This window comes from Emys orbicularis, chromosome 1, assembly GCF_028017835.1.
Source record: "Emys orbicularis isolate rEmyOrb1 chromosome 1, rEmyOrb1.hap1, whole genome shotgun sequence".
Lineage (NCBI taxonomy): Eukaryota > Metazoa > Chordata > Testudines > Emydidae > Emys > Emys orbicularis.
Window position 1 is genome coordinate 324,487,720 of NC_088683.1, and position 16,635 is coordinate 324,504,354.

The following is a 16,635-nucleotide window of genomic DNA, read 5'->3' on the forward strand; positions in this document are numbered from 1 at the left end:
TAGTTTCATTGCTGATATTCAGAACCCTGTGATGAACGATGAAACGGTAAATAATTTTCATGGTTCTGCCTGAGGAAATCTTGATCGTCTTTGTCCAGTAAAGTTTTTCATAATATCTAGACTAAACTTTTTCTTAGTTTCAGATTCCTGATATCATCTGAGGGCTTGTCTACATTTGGAACTCTACAGTGGCACAGCTGGCGAGTTGCACTGTTGTAGCACTTCAGTGTAGACGCTACCTATGCTGATAGGAGGGGTTCTCCCTTTGACATAAGTAATCCACCTCCCTGAAAGGCGATAGCTAGGGCAATGGAAGAATTATTGTATCGACCTAGCTCTGTCTACATGGGGACTTAAGTCATTTTAACTGTGTTGCTCAGGGGTGTGGATTTTTCACACCCCTGAGGGACGTAGCTAGATTGACGTAACTCTTTAGTGTATATCTGCCCTGAGATGAAACAGTTCCATACCTTCATTTAAATTGTGACTTTGAAGGTATTACTAGCATATGGTGATCTTTTTCAGACTAGATAAACTTAGTGTGCTCTGGCTCATTTCATTTGACTCATCCTCTAATCCATGTATCACTTTGTTATCCTGTTTATAGTTTCTTAGCATCTCCCGAAAATGGGAGCTCAAACTAATAGCCAGTAGCGTAGGTATGGTCGCATTGTATTTCTTCTCTACCTGTACATGTGGTGGTCTTTGTAAACAACACTGCTGCACAGTGGGGTCCTAGTCTATGACTGGCATTCCTAGGTGCTATGATAATACAAATAATAATAATATGAATAATTAACATTTAGCTTGCTATCTACAGTTGCCCCCTTGTCTCTCAAAATTGATCAGAGAGAGACTCTGAAAAGCTGAGAGTCAGTCTGCTTTTATTTCCTTCCATAGATGTATAATTTTACATTGATTTATATTGAATTTCATCTTTCAGTTTGGCCCATCGCTTTAATATCTCCTGCTCACTCTGCATTTTGGTTCTCTGTCCTTCTATGTGTTTTACTCTCCCAATTAATATGTCACCAGTCTGTATACTTTTCCAATCTGGAAATTGTGAAACCTTTTATCTACAACTTTGTTGCTCTGATTTCTGGAGGAAATTTTGAAAGGTATATTTGAAATTCACTGATTAAATATAAAATGAACATTTTTAATTAATCAAAAATTCAGTTGTTTTGGATATTCTTGATTTATAAAGTGATCAGTATCTTTCATGTAATATTAAAAACTTTGAGCTACTGCAAGCAGCCTTTCCTGGAGAATAAGCTTGGGGGTGGGGACGGGGTAGGGAATTGGGGTTGGTTTTATTTTTGTTTTGTTAAATGGGCTGTGTTCATCCTGATTACCTATATTCTAAATTGTAGGAGCCGTGACTCTTTAAAGCATTTAGCAATAGATATATATTCTATTAATAATTGTACTTGAAATCAACTGAAAATATGGAAACCAGATGTCTTTCTTTGGTCTCCAATTTTCTGACTGCATTGTATATGGTGGTTTTGTTGGTCATGCAGTCCCAAATGAGAGCTGCCAAAGGCAATCACTTTCCCCATACTCCCAAAGCAATGACTAAGGAACTTTTAGACCATTCTGGGTTGAGAACATGCTCTCAACTTGTCCCTAGATAACTGTATTAGTGGCTTTATCATAGTACATCCCTATAGTTTGAAACCAACTACCAACATGCACTAATACATAACATTTTCATTAATTACTTTGATAATGGAGTGGAGAATATGTTTATAAAATTTGTAGATGACATGAAGCTGAGAGGGATCACAAGCACTACAGAGGACAGGATTAGAATTCCAAAGAACCTTGATAATTTGGAGAATTTGTCTGAAATAAACAAGATGAAATTCAATAAAAACGTATTCAAATGCACAAATACAAAATGGGGAATAGCTGGCTAGGCAGTAGCGCTGCAGAAAAGGGTCTAGGGGTTATAGTGGATCACAAATAGAATATGAGTCATCAGTATGATGCCGTTGCAAAAAAAGGCTAATATTCTGTGATGTATTAGCGGGAGTATTGTATGTAAGACATGGGAGGTAATTGTTGTGCTGTACTTGGCACTGGTAAGACCTCAACTGGAATAGTGTATCCAGTTTTGGGTACCACACTTTAGGAAAGAGGTGAACTAACTGAAAAGAGTCCAGAGGAGAGCAACAAAAATGATAAAAGGTTTAGAAAGCATGACCTATGAGAAAAGATTTAAAAAATAGAGTATATTTAGTCTTTAGAAAAAGGAGGTAGGTGGGGGTTGCTGATAAGTATGGTAAGGGCTGCTATAATGATGATGATGATCAATTGTTCTCTATGTCCACAGAAGGTAAGACAAGAAGTATCTGGCTTAATGTGCAGCAAAGGAGGTTTAGGTTAGATATTAGAAAAGCCTTTCTAATGATAAGTTTCAGAGTAGCAGCCGTGTTAGTCTGTATCCGCAAAAATAACAGGAGTACTTGTGGCACCTTAGAGACTAACAAATTTATTAGAGCATAAGCTTTCGTGGGCTACAACCCACTTCTTCGGATGCATATAGAGTGAAACATATATTGAGGAGATATATATACACACACATACAGAGAGCATGAACAGGTGGGAGTTGTCTTACCAACTCTGAGAGGCCAATTAAGTGAGAGAAAAAAAACTTTTGAAGTGATAATCAAGATGGCTCAGTACAGACAGTTTGATAAGAAGCAAGTGTGAAAATACTTACAAGGGGAGATAGATTCAATGTTTGTAATGGCTCAGCCATTCCCAATCCCTATTTAGCCCTGAGTTGATTGTGTCTAGTTTGCATATCAATTCCAGCTCAGCAGTCTCTCCTTGGAGTCTGTTTTTGAAGTTTTTCTGTTTTTTTTCTCTCACTTAATTGGCCTCTCAGAGTTGGTAAGACAACTCCCACCTGTTCATGCTCTCTGTATGTGTGTGTATATATATCTCCTCAATATATGGTTCACTCTATATGCATCCGAAGAAGTGGGTTGTAGCCCACGAAAGCTTATGCTCTAATAAATTTGTTAGTCTCTAAGGTGCCACAAGTACTCCTGTTATTTTTGCGGATACAGACTAACACGGCTGCTACTCTGAAACCTGTCATTATGCAAGGCACTGCATTTAGCCGTATGGAGTGGAAATCCATCAACTTCATGAAAAAACTCGTACAGATACAGACAGACATCATCTTCCTTTCCAAATGCAAGCAGATGGACATCATACCAAAAGGACTAAAGGTAAAAAATCCATTACAATCTACATATCACACAGACTATGCTGAGAGACTGTGTCACACACTCTCAAAGAAACTGCGAAACCACCTGATCAGCATCCTATACAACAAACAGGGAAAGATTAAGAATGAGCTCTCAAAACTGGATACTCTCATAAGAAACCAACCTTCCACACAAACTTCCTCATGGATAGACTTTACAAAAACTAGACAAGCCATTTACAAGACAAACTTTGCCTCTCTACAAAGGAAAAAGGACACTAAACTATCTAAACTGCTACATGCCACAAGGAGCCACAACAGTAGTTCCCTTAACCCACCCAGCAATATTGTTAACCTTTCCAGCTATACTCTTAGCCCAGCAGAAGAGTCTGTCCTATCTCGGGGCCTCTCCTTTTGTCCCTCCAGACCCACGAACATGATACAGTTCTGCGGTGACCTAGAATCCTACTTTCGACGTCTCCGACTCAAAGAATATTTCCAACATACCTCTGAACAGCATACTAACCCACAGAATCCCCCCTACCAGCACTACAAACAAAAGGATTCTGCGTGGACTCCTCCGGACGGTCGAAACAACAGACTGGATTTCTACATAGATTGCTTCCGTCAACGTGCAAAGGCTGAAATTGTGGATAAGCAATATCACTTGCCCCATAACCTCAGCCATGCTGAACACAACGCCATCTACAGCCTCAGAAACAACCCTGACATCATTATCAAAAAGGCTGACAAAGGAGGTGCTGTCGTCATCATGAATAAATTGGAATATGACCAAGAGGCTGCTAGACAGCTCTCGAACACCACATTCTACAGGCCATTATCCTCTGATCCCACTGAGGATTACCTAAAGAAACTACACCATCTGCTAAAAAAACTCCCTGACAAAGCACAGGAACAAATCTGTACAGACACATGCCTAGAACCCCGACCAGGGACATTCTATTTGCTACCCAAGATCCATAAACCTGGAAATCCTGGACGCCCCATCATCTCAGGCATTGGCACCCTAACATCAGGCTTGTCTGGTTATGTGGACTCTCTCCTCAGACCCTACGCTACCAGCACTCCTAGCTATCTTCGAGATACTACTGACTTCCTGAGGAAACTAGAATCCATCGGTGATCTTCCAGAAATCACCATCCTGGCCACTATGGACGTAGAAGCCCTCTACACCAATATTCCACACACAGATGGACTACAAGCTATCAGGAACAGTATCCCCGATAATGTCACAGCTAACCTGGTGGCTGAACTCTGTGACTTTGTCCTCACCCACAACTATTTCACATTTGGGGACAATATATACCTTCAAGTCAGCGGCACTGCTATGGGTACCCGCATGGCCCCGCAGTATGCCAACATTTTTATGGCTGACTTAGAACAACGCTTCCTTAGCTCTCGTCCCCTAACGCCCCTACTCTACTTGCGCTACATTGATGACATCTTCATCATCTGGACCCATGGAAAAGAAGCCCTTGAGGAATTCCACCATGATTTCAATAATTTCCATCCCACCATCAACCTCAGCCTAGATCAATCCACACAAGCGGTCCATTTCCTGGACACTACTGTGCTAATAAGCGATGGTCACATAAATACCACCCTGTACCGGAAACCTACTGACCGCTACACTTACCTACATGCCTCCAGCTTCCATCCAGGACACACCACACGATCCATTGTCTACAGCCAAGCTCTAAGATATAACCGCATTTGCTCCAATCCCTCAGATAGAGACAAGCACCTACAAGATCTCTATCAAGCATTCTTAAAACTACAATACCCACCTGCTGAAGTGAAAAAACAGATTGACAGAGCCAGACGAGTACCCAGAAGTCACCTCCTACAAGACAGGGCCAACAAAGAAAATAACAGAACACCACTAGCTGTCACCTTCAGCCCCCAACTAAAACCTCTCCAGCGCATCATCAGAGATCTACAACCTATCCTGAAAGATGATCCTTTACTCTCACAGATCTTGGGAGACAGACCTGTCCTCGCTTACAGACAACCCCCCAACCTAAAGCAAATACTCACCAGCAACCACACATCACTGAACAAAAACACTGACCCAGGAACCTATCCTTGTAACAAAGCCCGATGCCAACTCTGTCCACATATCTATTCAAGTGACACCATCATAGGGCCTAATCACATCAGCCATACCATCGGTGGCTCGTTCACCTGCACATCTACCAATGTGATATATGCCATCATGTGCCAGCAATGCCCCTCTGCCATGTACATTGGCCAAACCGGACAGTCTCTACGCAAAAGAATTAATGGACACAAATCTGACATCAGGAATCATAATACTCAAAAACCAGTGGGAGAACACTTTAACCTGTCTGGCCATTCTTTGGCAGACCTGCGGGTGGCTATCTTAAAACAGAAAAACTTCAAAAACAGACTCCAACGAGAGACTGCTGAGCTGGAATTGATATGCAAACTAGACACAATCAACTCAGGGCTAAATAGGGATTGGGAATGGCTGAGCCATTACAAACATTGAATCTATCTCCCCTTGTAAGTATTTTCACACTTGCTTCTTATCAAACTGTCTGTACTGAGCCATCTTGATTATCACTTCAAAAGTTTTTTTTCTCTCACTTAATTGGCCTCTCAGAGTTGGTAAGACAACTCCCACCTGTTCATGCTCTCTGTATGTGTGTGTATATATATCTCCTCAATATATGGTTCACTCTATATGCATCCGAAGAAGTGGGTTGTAGCCCACGAAAGCTTATGCTCTAATAAATTTGTTAGTCTCTAAGGTGCCACAAGTACTCCTGTTATTTCTAATGATAAGGATAGTTAAGTACTGGAATAGGTTGCTGAGACAGCTTGTGGAATCCTTCTCACTGGAGGTTTTTAAGAGCATGTTAGACAACACCTATCAGGGGTACTCTTAGGTATTCATGGTCCTGCTTCAGCTCAGGAGGATGACCTCGATGGCCTCTTGAGGACCCTTCCAGCCTTACATTTCTATGATTCTACAATTTATATGATGAAAATAGTATGTTGCATTTTTAAAATGCTGTACAAATTGACTACATTTCACAGAATCCATGTGTGGCAGATATATGATGTTTCCATTTTACAGATGGGGAGACTTGCCCAGGACCATGCATTTTTCTTGAAGACCCACCTACCTGTACCATGAAGAATTTCAGCCATAAACACTACATTTTATACTGTTCGTTCTTTATTGTTCTGAGTGGTGTTTTGACTGATATATGTGGCAGAGATTCTCATTTTTTCAGTTTACTCTTTATACTGTGCTGTGTACATTTTTGGCACTAGGTAAATACTGAGCACTTATTGAATACTTTACAGTTCCACAGCACTGTAAAGCATTGATAACACATACATACCCCAATTATTACAAACAGGAAGACACAATCTAGTATCAGTTAAAATTATCTGGAGTGCTCCCCATTATTTATGTTGCTGCCTGAGATTTTTTACTATCTGAAAATCAACAAGAAATGCCTTCCAGAAAATGTGCCCTTGCTTGTATGTTTATATTTAGTTTTTTTAACCTTGCATCACTGTAGAAATACAATACAAGGTAATAATTTTTTTTTTCTTATTTTATAGTTTGGGAACACGTGCTACTGCAATTCAGTTCTTCAGGCACTTTATTTTTGTCGACCATTTCGAGAAAAAGTCCTAGCATACAAGAGTCAACCCAGAAAAAAAGAGAACCTCCTTACATGCTTAGCTGATCTCTTCCACAGCATAGCTACACAGAAGAAAAAAGTTGGAGTAATACCTCCAAAGAAGTTTATAACAAGATTACGAAAAGAAAATGGTACCTTCTTAATTTTTCTTTTATTCTGTGTATACTAATTACATCAATTGTGACTTAATACTGAAATTGAAAGGTTGAAATATTTTTTTTAATGTAAAATATATTTGCTAAGTACAAGCAGCATGCTCGGTGCTGTAAAAGACAGAAAAGACGACACATACTCTGGGGTTCTCACAACACTTTTTTGGTGGCCTCAGAGTGCAGTGGCAGCTATGACATTTTTTTCCTAAAATACTTAATTAACTTTAGGAAAAACAAATAAATATGCACATACAGTAACTCCTCACTTAACGTTGTAGTTATGTTCCTGAAAAATGCGACTTTACGCAAAACGATGTTAAGCAACTCCAATTTCCCCATAAGAATTAATGTAAATGAGGAGGTTAGGTTCCAGGGAAATTTTTTTCACCAGACAAGACAGTATTTTTTTTACACTTACACACACACACACACACACACACGAAGTTTTGAACAAACAATTTAATACTGGTACACAGTGATGATGATTGTGAAGCTTGGTTGAGGTGGAGGAGTCAGACGGTGGGATATTTCCCTTACTGCTAAATGATGAACTAGCAATTGGCTGAGCCCTCAAGGGTTAACTCTCACACTTTACAAGGCAGCAGGAATGGAGGGAGATATGCGCTTTCCCCTTTAAGTACACTGCCTTGTTAATTAGATCAGCTTGCTGAGACCACAGCTGCTACAAGCTCCCTCTATCCTGAGCCCTGGTGTGTCCCCCCTGCTCTATGGAAGATGGGGTAAGCGGGGTGCAGGGGGAGGGGAACACCCTGACATTAGCCCCCCTCTTCCTCCCTCCCCCGCACAGCAAGCAGGAGTCTCGGGGAGCAGCTCCAAGGCAGAGGGCAGGAGCAGCACATGGCAGTCGGGGGAGGTACACAGCTGAACTGCAAGCAGCTGCTGCACAGGGAACTTAGGGGAGCGGGGAGCTGATATGGGGGCTGCTGGTCCACCCTGGTTCCAAGCCCCCACCAGCTAGCTGCAATGGGCAGCTCTTCCTGCAAGCAGTAGACAAAGCAGGCGGCTGCCAAACGACGTTAGAAGGGAGCATTACACAACTTTAAACAAGCATGTTCCCTAATTGATCAGCAACGTAACAACGTTAACCGGGATGACTTTAAGTGAGGAGTTACTGTAAACATGACCAAATCATAGTAATTTATTTATGTAGGTTTTTTTTTTTTTTTGCAGACTCAATAATAAAAATAATGTACAGTTGTCTCTATTCTTTACTGGACCTAAACAGAATAGAAACACAAATAAGGAGTTTTTCATGTTCTTGTTTGTTGTTTCTTTTGCCTTTTTGGTTGTTTTTGGTTTTTAGATTTGCTAGCTAATAAATCTGCTTCTGTGAAAAGTGGTATTTGTATGCTTGTTAATATCACTTTTCACAGCAGCAGACTTGTTAGCTAGCTGGGAGGCAGTGAAAAGTGATATTAACAAACATACAAATACCACTTTTCACTAGGGTTACCATATTTCCACAAGCAAAAAAGAGGACACTGGGGGGGGGGAGGAGCCCTGCTCTAGCCCCGCCCCTGCCCTGCCCCGCCCCCATCCACTCCCCCCTACCCTCCTCCCCCCGACCAGGGCCGGCTTTAAAGAGCCCAGGAATTGGGCTGCGCTCCGGCCAGTGCTCTGGCCGGGGTCGCGGGGCTTGGGGCCGGGCCGGGCCGGAGGTGCTCGGCCGGGGTTGGGCCAGCGCGCTCGGCCGGAACCGGGGCCGCCGCCCTGGGGCCCAAGCCGGGCCGGGCCAGCGCCGCTCGGCCGGGCCAGAGCGGCTGGGGCCGGCGCCGGGCTGGGGCCGCTGTCCTGGGGCCTGAGCCGGGCCGGAGCCGCTGGGGCCGGGCTGGCGCGCTTGGCCAGAACTGGGGCCGGGGCCCGAGCCGCTGGGGCTGCCGGGCGCTGCTCAGCCCGGGCCGGAGGGAGCCGCTCGGCCAGGGCCACGCCTCCCCGGAGCTCTCCCCCCCACCCCAGCTTACCTGCTGCTGCCCCCCGCCTGCCCCTGCTTCTTTTCAGACTTCCCGCAAAGATCTGATTCGTGGGAAGCAGGGGAGGGGAAGGAGCAGGGGGGCGGAGCGTTCCGGGGAGGGGAGGAGGGGGAAGACAGCTGCGGGGCCGGACGGCGTGGTAAGGCTCCAGGGGATGGGGGGAGCAGGGAAGGGGCTTTGGCTGCCGAGTGGCGCTTGGCTGCCGCTTTTCTGTCTATAAATAGCCAACCGGGGGGAAATCCTGGACATTTTTAGATTTTTAGAAATCCCCCCCCGGACGGCTATTTATAGACCGAAAAGCCGGACATGTCTGGGGAAATCCGGACATATGGTAGCCCTACTTTTCACAGCAGATTTACTCAGCCCTGTCAAGCCAGAGGACAAATTAAATCTTGGATGGGGAGGTGGGAGGGAGGCAGTGGGCTGGGGCACTGGAACAATTTTTATAGTGGGGATGCTGGGAACCATTGAAATCCTGTATATAATGGAAATCACTTCAAGCCAGGGGGTGTGGTGGCAGGCGGGGGAGTGGTGAGCCCGAAGTCCTGTAATCAGGGGACAGAGCCTGCCCCCACAAACCTGGGGCTGAGGGTTCCAGCTTCAACCCTACCACCCCCAGGAAGGTGGAGAACTCACAACGGCTGTCTGCTTCTCCAGTGTTTGTGGATCCTGAGGGGGTCAGAGCCCAACCCCTCCTGGCAGCCCCAGGGGAGGGGCCGCTGCTTTGTCCCTCCCCCCATCGCTGCCCAGAAGCCTGTGGCCACAAGAAAAGCCCCTGGTGGCCGCATTTGAGAAATACTTTGGCCTTCCTGAGGCAAGGTCCATGTCTTTTTTTTTTTTTCTTCTCCCCCGTCTCATATAGAACTGAGCTCAGTCAGTGCATAGCAAATATTGGAGGCAATTTTGCCAGTGTGGAATTTGTAGATTTTTGTCAAAAATCACTGTTCTTAAAGCTTTTGTGCTATGTTATTTATCTCACATCTGTATTTATGTGTAGTGTAGTGGTTATCATGTTTGGCTAACACGCAAAAGGGCCCTGGTTTGAAACTGGGCAGAGGCAGTTTCTTTTGCCAGAAGCTGGGGATGGGTGACAGGATGGATCACTTGATTACCTGTTCTGTTCATTCCCTGTGAAGCACATGGCATTGGTCACTGTCGGAAGACAGGATACTGGGCTAGATGGACCTTTGGTCTGACCCAGAATGGCCGTTCTTATGTCTTCGTTCATATGTTAAAATCAAATAATTTGAAACCTTTAGTTGTTCCAGAATGTTAGCGCTTATTAGTAAGCATATAATAATTAAATGAAATAATTAGTGTGTGAAATGAGCCCCGAAGGTCTGTCTTTCCATGTTAAGGCTTTGACTGGAAGATTATAGCTTACATTGAGTTCAGTTCATGTTTATATAACACTTAGGACTTAACATTTCTATTTAGGATTAATATATTCTTCTTTAAAAATCAGTAACACTTTCAATAATTATCCTAGTGTTGTGGAAACGCGTAATTTCAGATATTTAACGCTTCCCATTTGGTATTTGTAATGCTTGTTGATTAGGATGGTTTATGAAATAATTCTATGTATTAAAATATAATTAAAGCCTTTAATAGATCTGCTACTTGATTTGGAAGAAATCTAAAATAATGCTTGTAAGTTGTACATTTTATTTAAATTAATTACAGATAATCTTTCAATAAAAACTTCCCTGCTTGGTTTATACAAGTTAAATTCGACAACACTTTCATATTGTAGAAATTTTCATACCTGTATAATCCATCCTGGGCCATATTTCCAAATGTTTTTCACATATTCAAATATTACGAAGACTGCATAATAAAGACAAACTACTCTAGGATAGCATAACAATTTATTTCTAGCCTTAAGTGAATTTACTGCTCATGAAAAATGCTAAGGTTTTTCAAACCTGGAAGATGATCTCTTTATCAATAGAGCAGTTATAGCATAGGTAGTAGTGTTGTGCAAGCTTTCTTACGCTACACACCAATGAATCTTAAATCTGATGAAGAGTGACTGTCGGTAGAGGTGAAAGAATAGTTCAATCTCCATGCCATTTAGCTCTTGGCACTTCTGCTGAGACTGCCAGCAAAGGTGATAACTATAGTGGTATTTTAAGTGTACATATCACACAACACCATCACCTCACTCATCAAACCATCAACTTCTAATCACTGCTGACTTTGGGATTTATTCAAATGGGGATTTAGAAGTAAAAAAGATTCTGTATTCCATGGGAGGTGCCTGTTGGGGCTTGGGGCTTCTGTCCAGCTCCCACTGAAGCCCTGAGCCCCGGCAGGTGTGCCCCAACTCTCAAACTTCTGAAGATTGTTGTATGCAGCTCTCAGAGGTTCAGTAAGTTTGGCCACCCCGTTATAGACTTACAGGAGACGATTGCTGAATTGCTAGGTGGCTGATTCTTGGTGGTGGTTATGTACACTGAAGTATTAACCACTCTGACGAATTAACTTTTTAAAAAAGTACGCCCATGAATAACTTTCTTAATAGCTACAGTGGAGAATTCTTTATAAAAATATGTCTCCTAGGAATAGTAGGTGTATGTTTGGATTGATATACAATACATGAAAGAGGATACACACAAAGGAAAACCCAGTCTAGATTCTACTCTCATCAAGTAAGACCAATCACTCATGAAGACTTTTATATCCTCACAGCTCTCATATCAAGACTCTTTCTGTGCTCAGAATCTCTTACCTCTATATCATTTCTAGACTCTATTCTTGCATTAAAATACGTACTAAACAGTATATGTAATGAGAAGAGTTTAAAACCTGACATGCTTCAAGTTTGCAGTTTCTCATTAACCAAGTGGAGGTGTTCTGTTTCCTTTTGTTCCAATCACTCCTAATCCTTGAATTAAATAATAGCAAGGACATCGGTGGGATTAGATCCACTGTGCTTAATATCAGACTGTTGATTGGACATGCACCACACTGGAATCTGGATGCAATACTGCTAAGAACCTCTGAGGCAAGCCTTTTACCTTCAGGAGACTTGCAGTATTTGTTATGCCACCTCAATTTAAATATTCAATTAAATAGAAACATTTTGGCAGGTTTGATCTGGGATCTAGTTTATTTTCAACTCTGTGTCTTGGCCTGGAAGCTGCTTCGTTTGTAGATGATCTGTGACAGTTTCCATGTAGCTTCAAATATACTCTCCTGAAATGTAGGTTTCTGTGAATATCCTTTTACTAGCACCATATTAAACTGATGACCTATTTTTGTTAGTCTTTCTATTTATGGTACCATTCCTTCACTTATGGGCTAACATTTGCTCTATAGTCTTGGACTAAGAACAAGTTGCAACTTGTAATTTGTTAGGTAGAAACACAATTTCTGCTATGTAGCCAATATATAGAGCCCCATTGGAGGAATTGCATGATTAGTTATGCAGGCATAGAAAATTTTTGAGTTGGTAATTAAGGAGAATGTGCAATTCCTTCGAGTCAACTACTGCTCAAAAAGAGAGAACAAGTTTGGTGATTGCCTGTCACTGCTCCTGTCCAGTTTGAGTCTTAGGCTAAGTCCTTTTAGCTATATATAGGCAAGGGACCTGCAGCTACCACCATTTTTAAAATGGCTTTCAACAGTTAGATGATACTCATTAAAAATACTGATATCTGTAGGGGCCTTGTTTATACTAGTGTTTTCATCATTGCTAGCACCTATGGAGCTGCACTTGTGATAGTGTAGTGATGGTAATTAAAAACAAAAACCTTGCACCTCTGTTGACTTGGCCTTTGAGGCCATAGTGGTCATATTCTTCCTTTGATGAAAGCAGAGTCAGGAAAGGTTTCTCTGTTCAAAGCTATGTGTCTACTTTGACTGAACCATCCTATGCATAAACCTGTTCTTTAAGGCTTTCTTTTGAGCCTGTTGACTCTAGGTAGTTTCTAAGCACATGGGATAAAAAGACTGTTCTTCTATACCACTGCACTTTCTCATCCCCAGACTTCACGTTTGTGGAATATAGGTTTTATGGGTAATGTTATAGAAGTACTTAGTCATGCATGATTCTTGACATAGACCAATGTCGACTTTTGCCTAACATCTTAGGACTTCTTTGAATGTAAATGGTGGCATTGAACTATATTATATGGTGTCCTCTTCTTTAGATTTTAATAGATTGTGCTCTGCAATCATTTTAATGTAATTTTACCTTATTTGTGTTTGTAACAAGTACATATGGGGGGGCACGAGATTTTGAGAAAGCATCCTAATCAATATTTACCTGTATTTCAAGGCATTGCATTGGACTTAATGCCTTTTCCAGAAGTACACTTTTCTCTTTCCCATATGTGTTTACATCATAAACTTCTGCTTAGAATCCCTTCTTATGTGTATTATTTATCCAAATATCTATACAGTACCTTGTTCTGCCAAAGTTTTTTAATTTTATTGCTTTCACTGGTTTTTTAAGGTTAACATTGATTGCATATGTCTATGAAATAAGTTCTGCTAATGTCATATTTTGACTTATATTTTGAAAGTTTTATATTTATTGGACTTTTTATTCAAAATTTTAATTAGTTGGTTATTTTATTTTATCTTCATGTTTTAGAGCTCTTTGACAACTACATGCAGCAGGATGCGCATGAGTTCTTAAACTATCTTTTAAACACAATTGCTGATATTTTACAAGAAGAGAGAAAACAGGACAAACAAAATGGCCGTCTACCTAATGGCAGTATCGACAATGAAAACAATAACAGCACACCAGACCCAACCTGGGTTCATGAGATCTTTCAGGGAACATTAACTAATGAAACCAGATGTCTTACTTGTGAAACTGTAAGTCTGTATCTGTTTTATAGAAGAAATTCTTATTTCATACTTTCAGGAATCCATTTTTCTTTAAAATAATTTGAACTGCATATTTAAATTACAATATTTTTTACTCCTTTAGTTTCAAGATTCATGCAGATGGTAAGTGTACTAAACTAATTGGTTTATTTTTGTAAGCTTTAAATGTAACTATCTGTATGATCCACTAAATATTAGTGAGTGATTAAAATTTTTTTTTAAATGAGTGATCACTGAATGAGTTATGGGAAGGAACCCTTATTGGTCAGTGAAAGAGTACTGAGCAAACTGTTGCATGAAAAATCTGCATTTGGATTTTTGAACTGTGCCTTCATAATCAGCTTCAGTATTTAGATAATGTTTTAAAAGTAAGGATTAAAAGTTTGGAAGGGCCTGAATATAGTTATATGTAAATCCACCTTTTTTTGTTTTCATAGTTTACTATTAGAAGAAAAAGGATTAACAATTAAATCTAACCTATTTCAGATTTAGATTTAAAACATTGCTATCATTCAACATACACATTTATATTCTATAATTAAATACATCTTCCCAGGTGAGCTTGATCAGTTTTTAATTTGCCAAATTTGCTTAACAGTGCTAAAATCAATATGACCGAATTCCATTGTGCCTCTAGTTGTCAAAATTGGCCTGTTTTTTCTCATTTATTTAGATAGACAAGTCTTGAATATAGAGAGATGTTTCTCCCCAGGATACTATCAAGTGCTTGCTATTCCAGCTCTGGTCTAGAGGATCAGCTCAAGTCTAAAATAGGTTCCCTACTTAAAATAAGATATTAGAATGATGAGTGTAAAATATATAACTTAAACATTGCATCTGCATAGATCAGGGGTCCCCAACGCGGTGCCCGCGGGCGCCATGGCGCCTGCCGGGGCATCTATGTGCACCTGCCTACTGGCCGCCGGACAAGCAGCCGCCAAAATGCCTCTGAGAAGCGGCAACGTCAAGAAGCGTTGCCGCCGAAATGCCGCTGCTTTTCAGCGGCGACGCCTCTTGGTGACACTACTTCTGGCGGCTGCTTGTCCGGCGGCCATGCTCCTCGGCGGCTAGTCGTCCGGTGCCCGCCACACAGAAAGGTTGGGGACCACTGGCATAGATGATCAAGTCAGGTGTGTTAGTTTAAATGTCTTAACCATTCAGTAGCTGATGGGAGGGCATTATGCCAGTCCATGAGGGAACCAGCAGCACTTGCTGATGCATGTGGCGTACATCTTCTAACTGGCCACAGCGACAAAGTGGGGGAGTTACAAAGGCCCCATTTTGACACTTTTTTTAGGGCAACCAGAACTGTAAGTCACTGTCACCCTTCTGCTTTAGCAAAAGAAATATTTTTGGTACTACACTCTGTGTACACATTTTTGGTGCTCTCTGCCGCCCCAGTCTGTTAGCCAGCCAAACAAACTCCTTCTCACTCTGCCAGTCCTAACTTTGCTCTGCAGGTTAACCCTTGATGTACTTTAGTTCCCTAACTGTCCAGAAGCGTGTCTGTGCAGCATCCAGCCACTGGATACCCGTGTCTCCAAAGAGACAGAATACACACCAGCCTGTTGGCTTAGCTGTGGATCCACACCTCCCTTAACAGCACTGAGATGAATTTATAATAAAACAAGAATAAGTTTTATTAATTGGATTCTAAGCAGCGATAACAGAAACAGAAAATTGTTACAAACAAAACAAAAATATAATCACGCTTTCTAGTGACTAAAACTTAAAAGATTACAATCCTTGTCCAAGGCAGTTTTCTCACCTACAGCTACTTTTTAATATCACCAGCCCTAAGTAGTTGGGGATCCACCGTTCATAGAATGTAAAGAACGCTGACCTCTTTCCTCCCTCCCTCCTCCAGTGATGAATAACAAAATGCTCTTTTGCTTCTCCTTATATTCCCTAAAGTTCATTGTCTTTGGTCTCAAGAGTCAGGATAACTTCTCCTCCTGATAACGGATGTTAACCTCCGATGTAAAGGAACTGTCCAATGTCTCTGGCATCACCATGCTCAATTTACATTAGAGACACGTGTAAACAGGCAAATCAACATTCCTTTGTCTAGGACAAATTTGTTTATCAACTCTGCCCCCAAAACACATTTTAGGAACATATTTCCAGCATACACACAACTCTTTACACACCATCTGTACATATATCATGTAATGATATTAATGACTGATGTGTCACCAGCTTTCATTTGATACTTCGCATGGTACTCTTTACAGATAAATGAGAGCAATGTGATAGGTGGAGTGAGTGTGTCAGGTCTGATAGGAATTACAAAATAATGGGTCTCTGCCAGTTGGCATGGAGGGGCTCTTAAGGTCAGACCATAGTAATGGTCAGTGCATCTGATCATTCTACAAGTGATTGAGCTTTACCCAAAAATGGCAAATGAAATGTCAAAACTAGGGGCTGGACTGTTGGATCTGTCATGAGATAGGCACTGTCAATGTTTGAAGCTTGCTCTTGCCAGCTACAGTGCCACCTGGAGGTGATATCAAGGGTTCTTAGGGGAATTGAGCTGAGATGATGGCTCAATGGATTAAACTAATCTGTAAGCAGGGGTAGATGTGGCTTCTTTTGCTCCTTAAGGAGCAGATTCTGCAAGGTGACTATTTTGGACAGGACCAGCAGCCAGGCCAGGTTGATCATTCTCTTGGTACTGGGGCTGTCAAGTGATTAAAAAAAGTAATTGCACGATTAAGCAATAA

General features: G+C 41.6%; 1 protein-coding gene across 1 annotated transcript in view; it reads left to right on the forward strand.

Annotated features, from left to right (window-relative positions):
* Positions 1-16,635, forward strand: part of USP12 (ubiquitin specific peptidase 12) — an 89,256-nt gene that overhangs the window by 26,988 nt on the left and 45,633 nt on the right. Inside the window, exons 3-4 of the mRNA XM_065416306.1 lie at positions 6,845-7,058; positions 13,671-13,900. Of these exons, the coding sequence (XP_065272378.1) occupies positions 6,845-7,058; positions 13,671-13,900 (444 nt within the window). The remainder of the gene's footprint in view (positions 1-6,844; positions 7,059-13,670; positions 13,901-16,635) is intronic.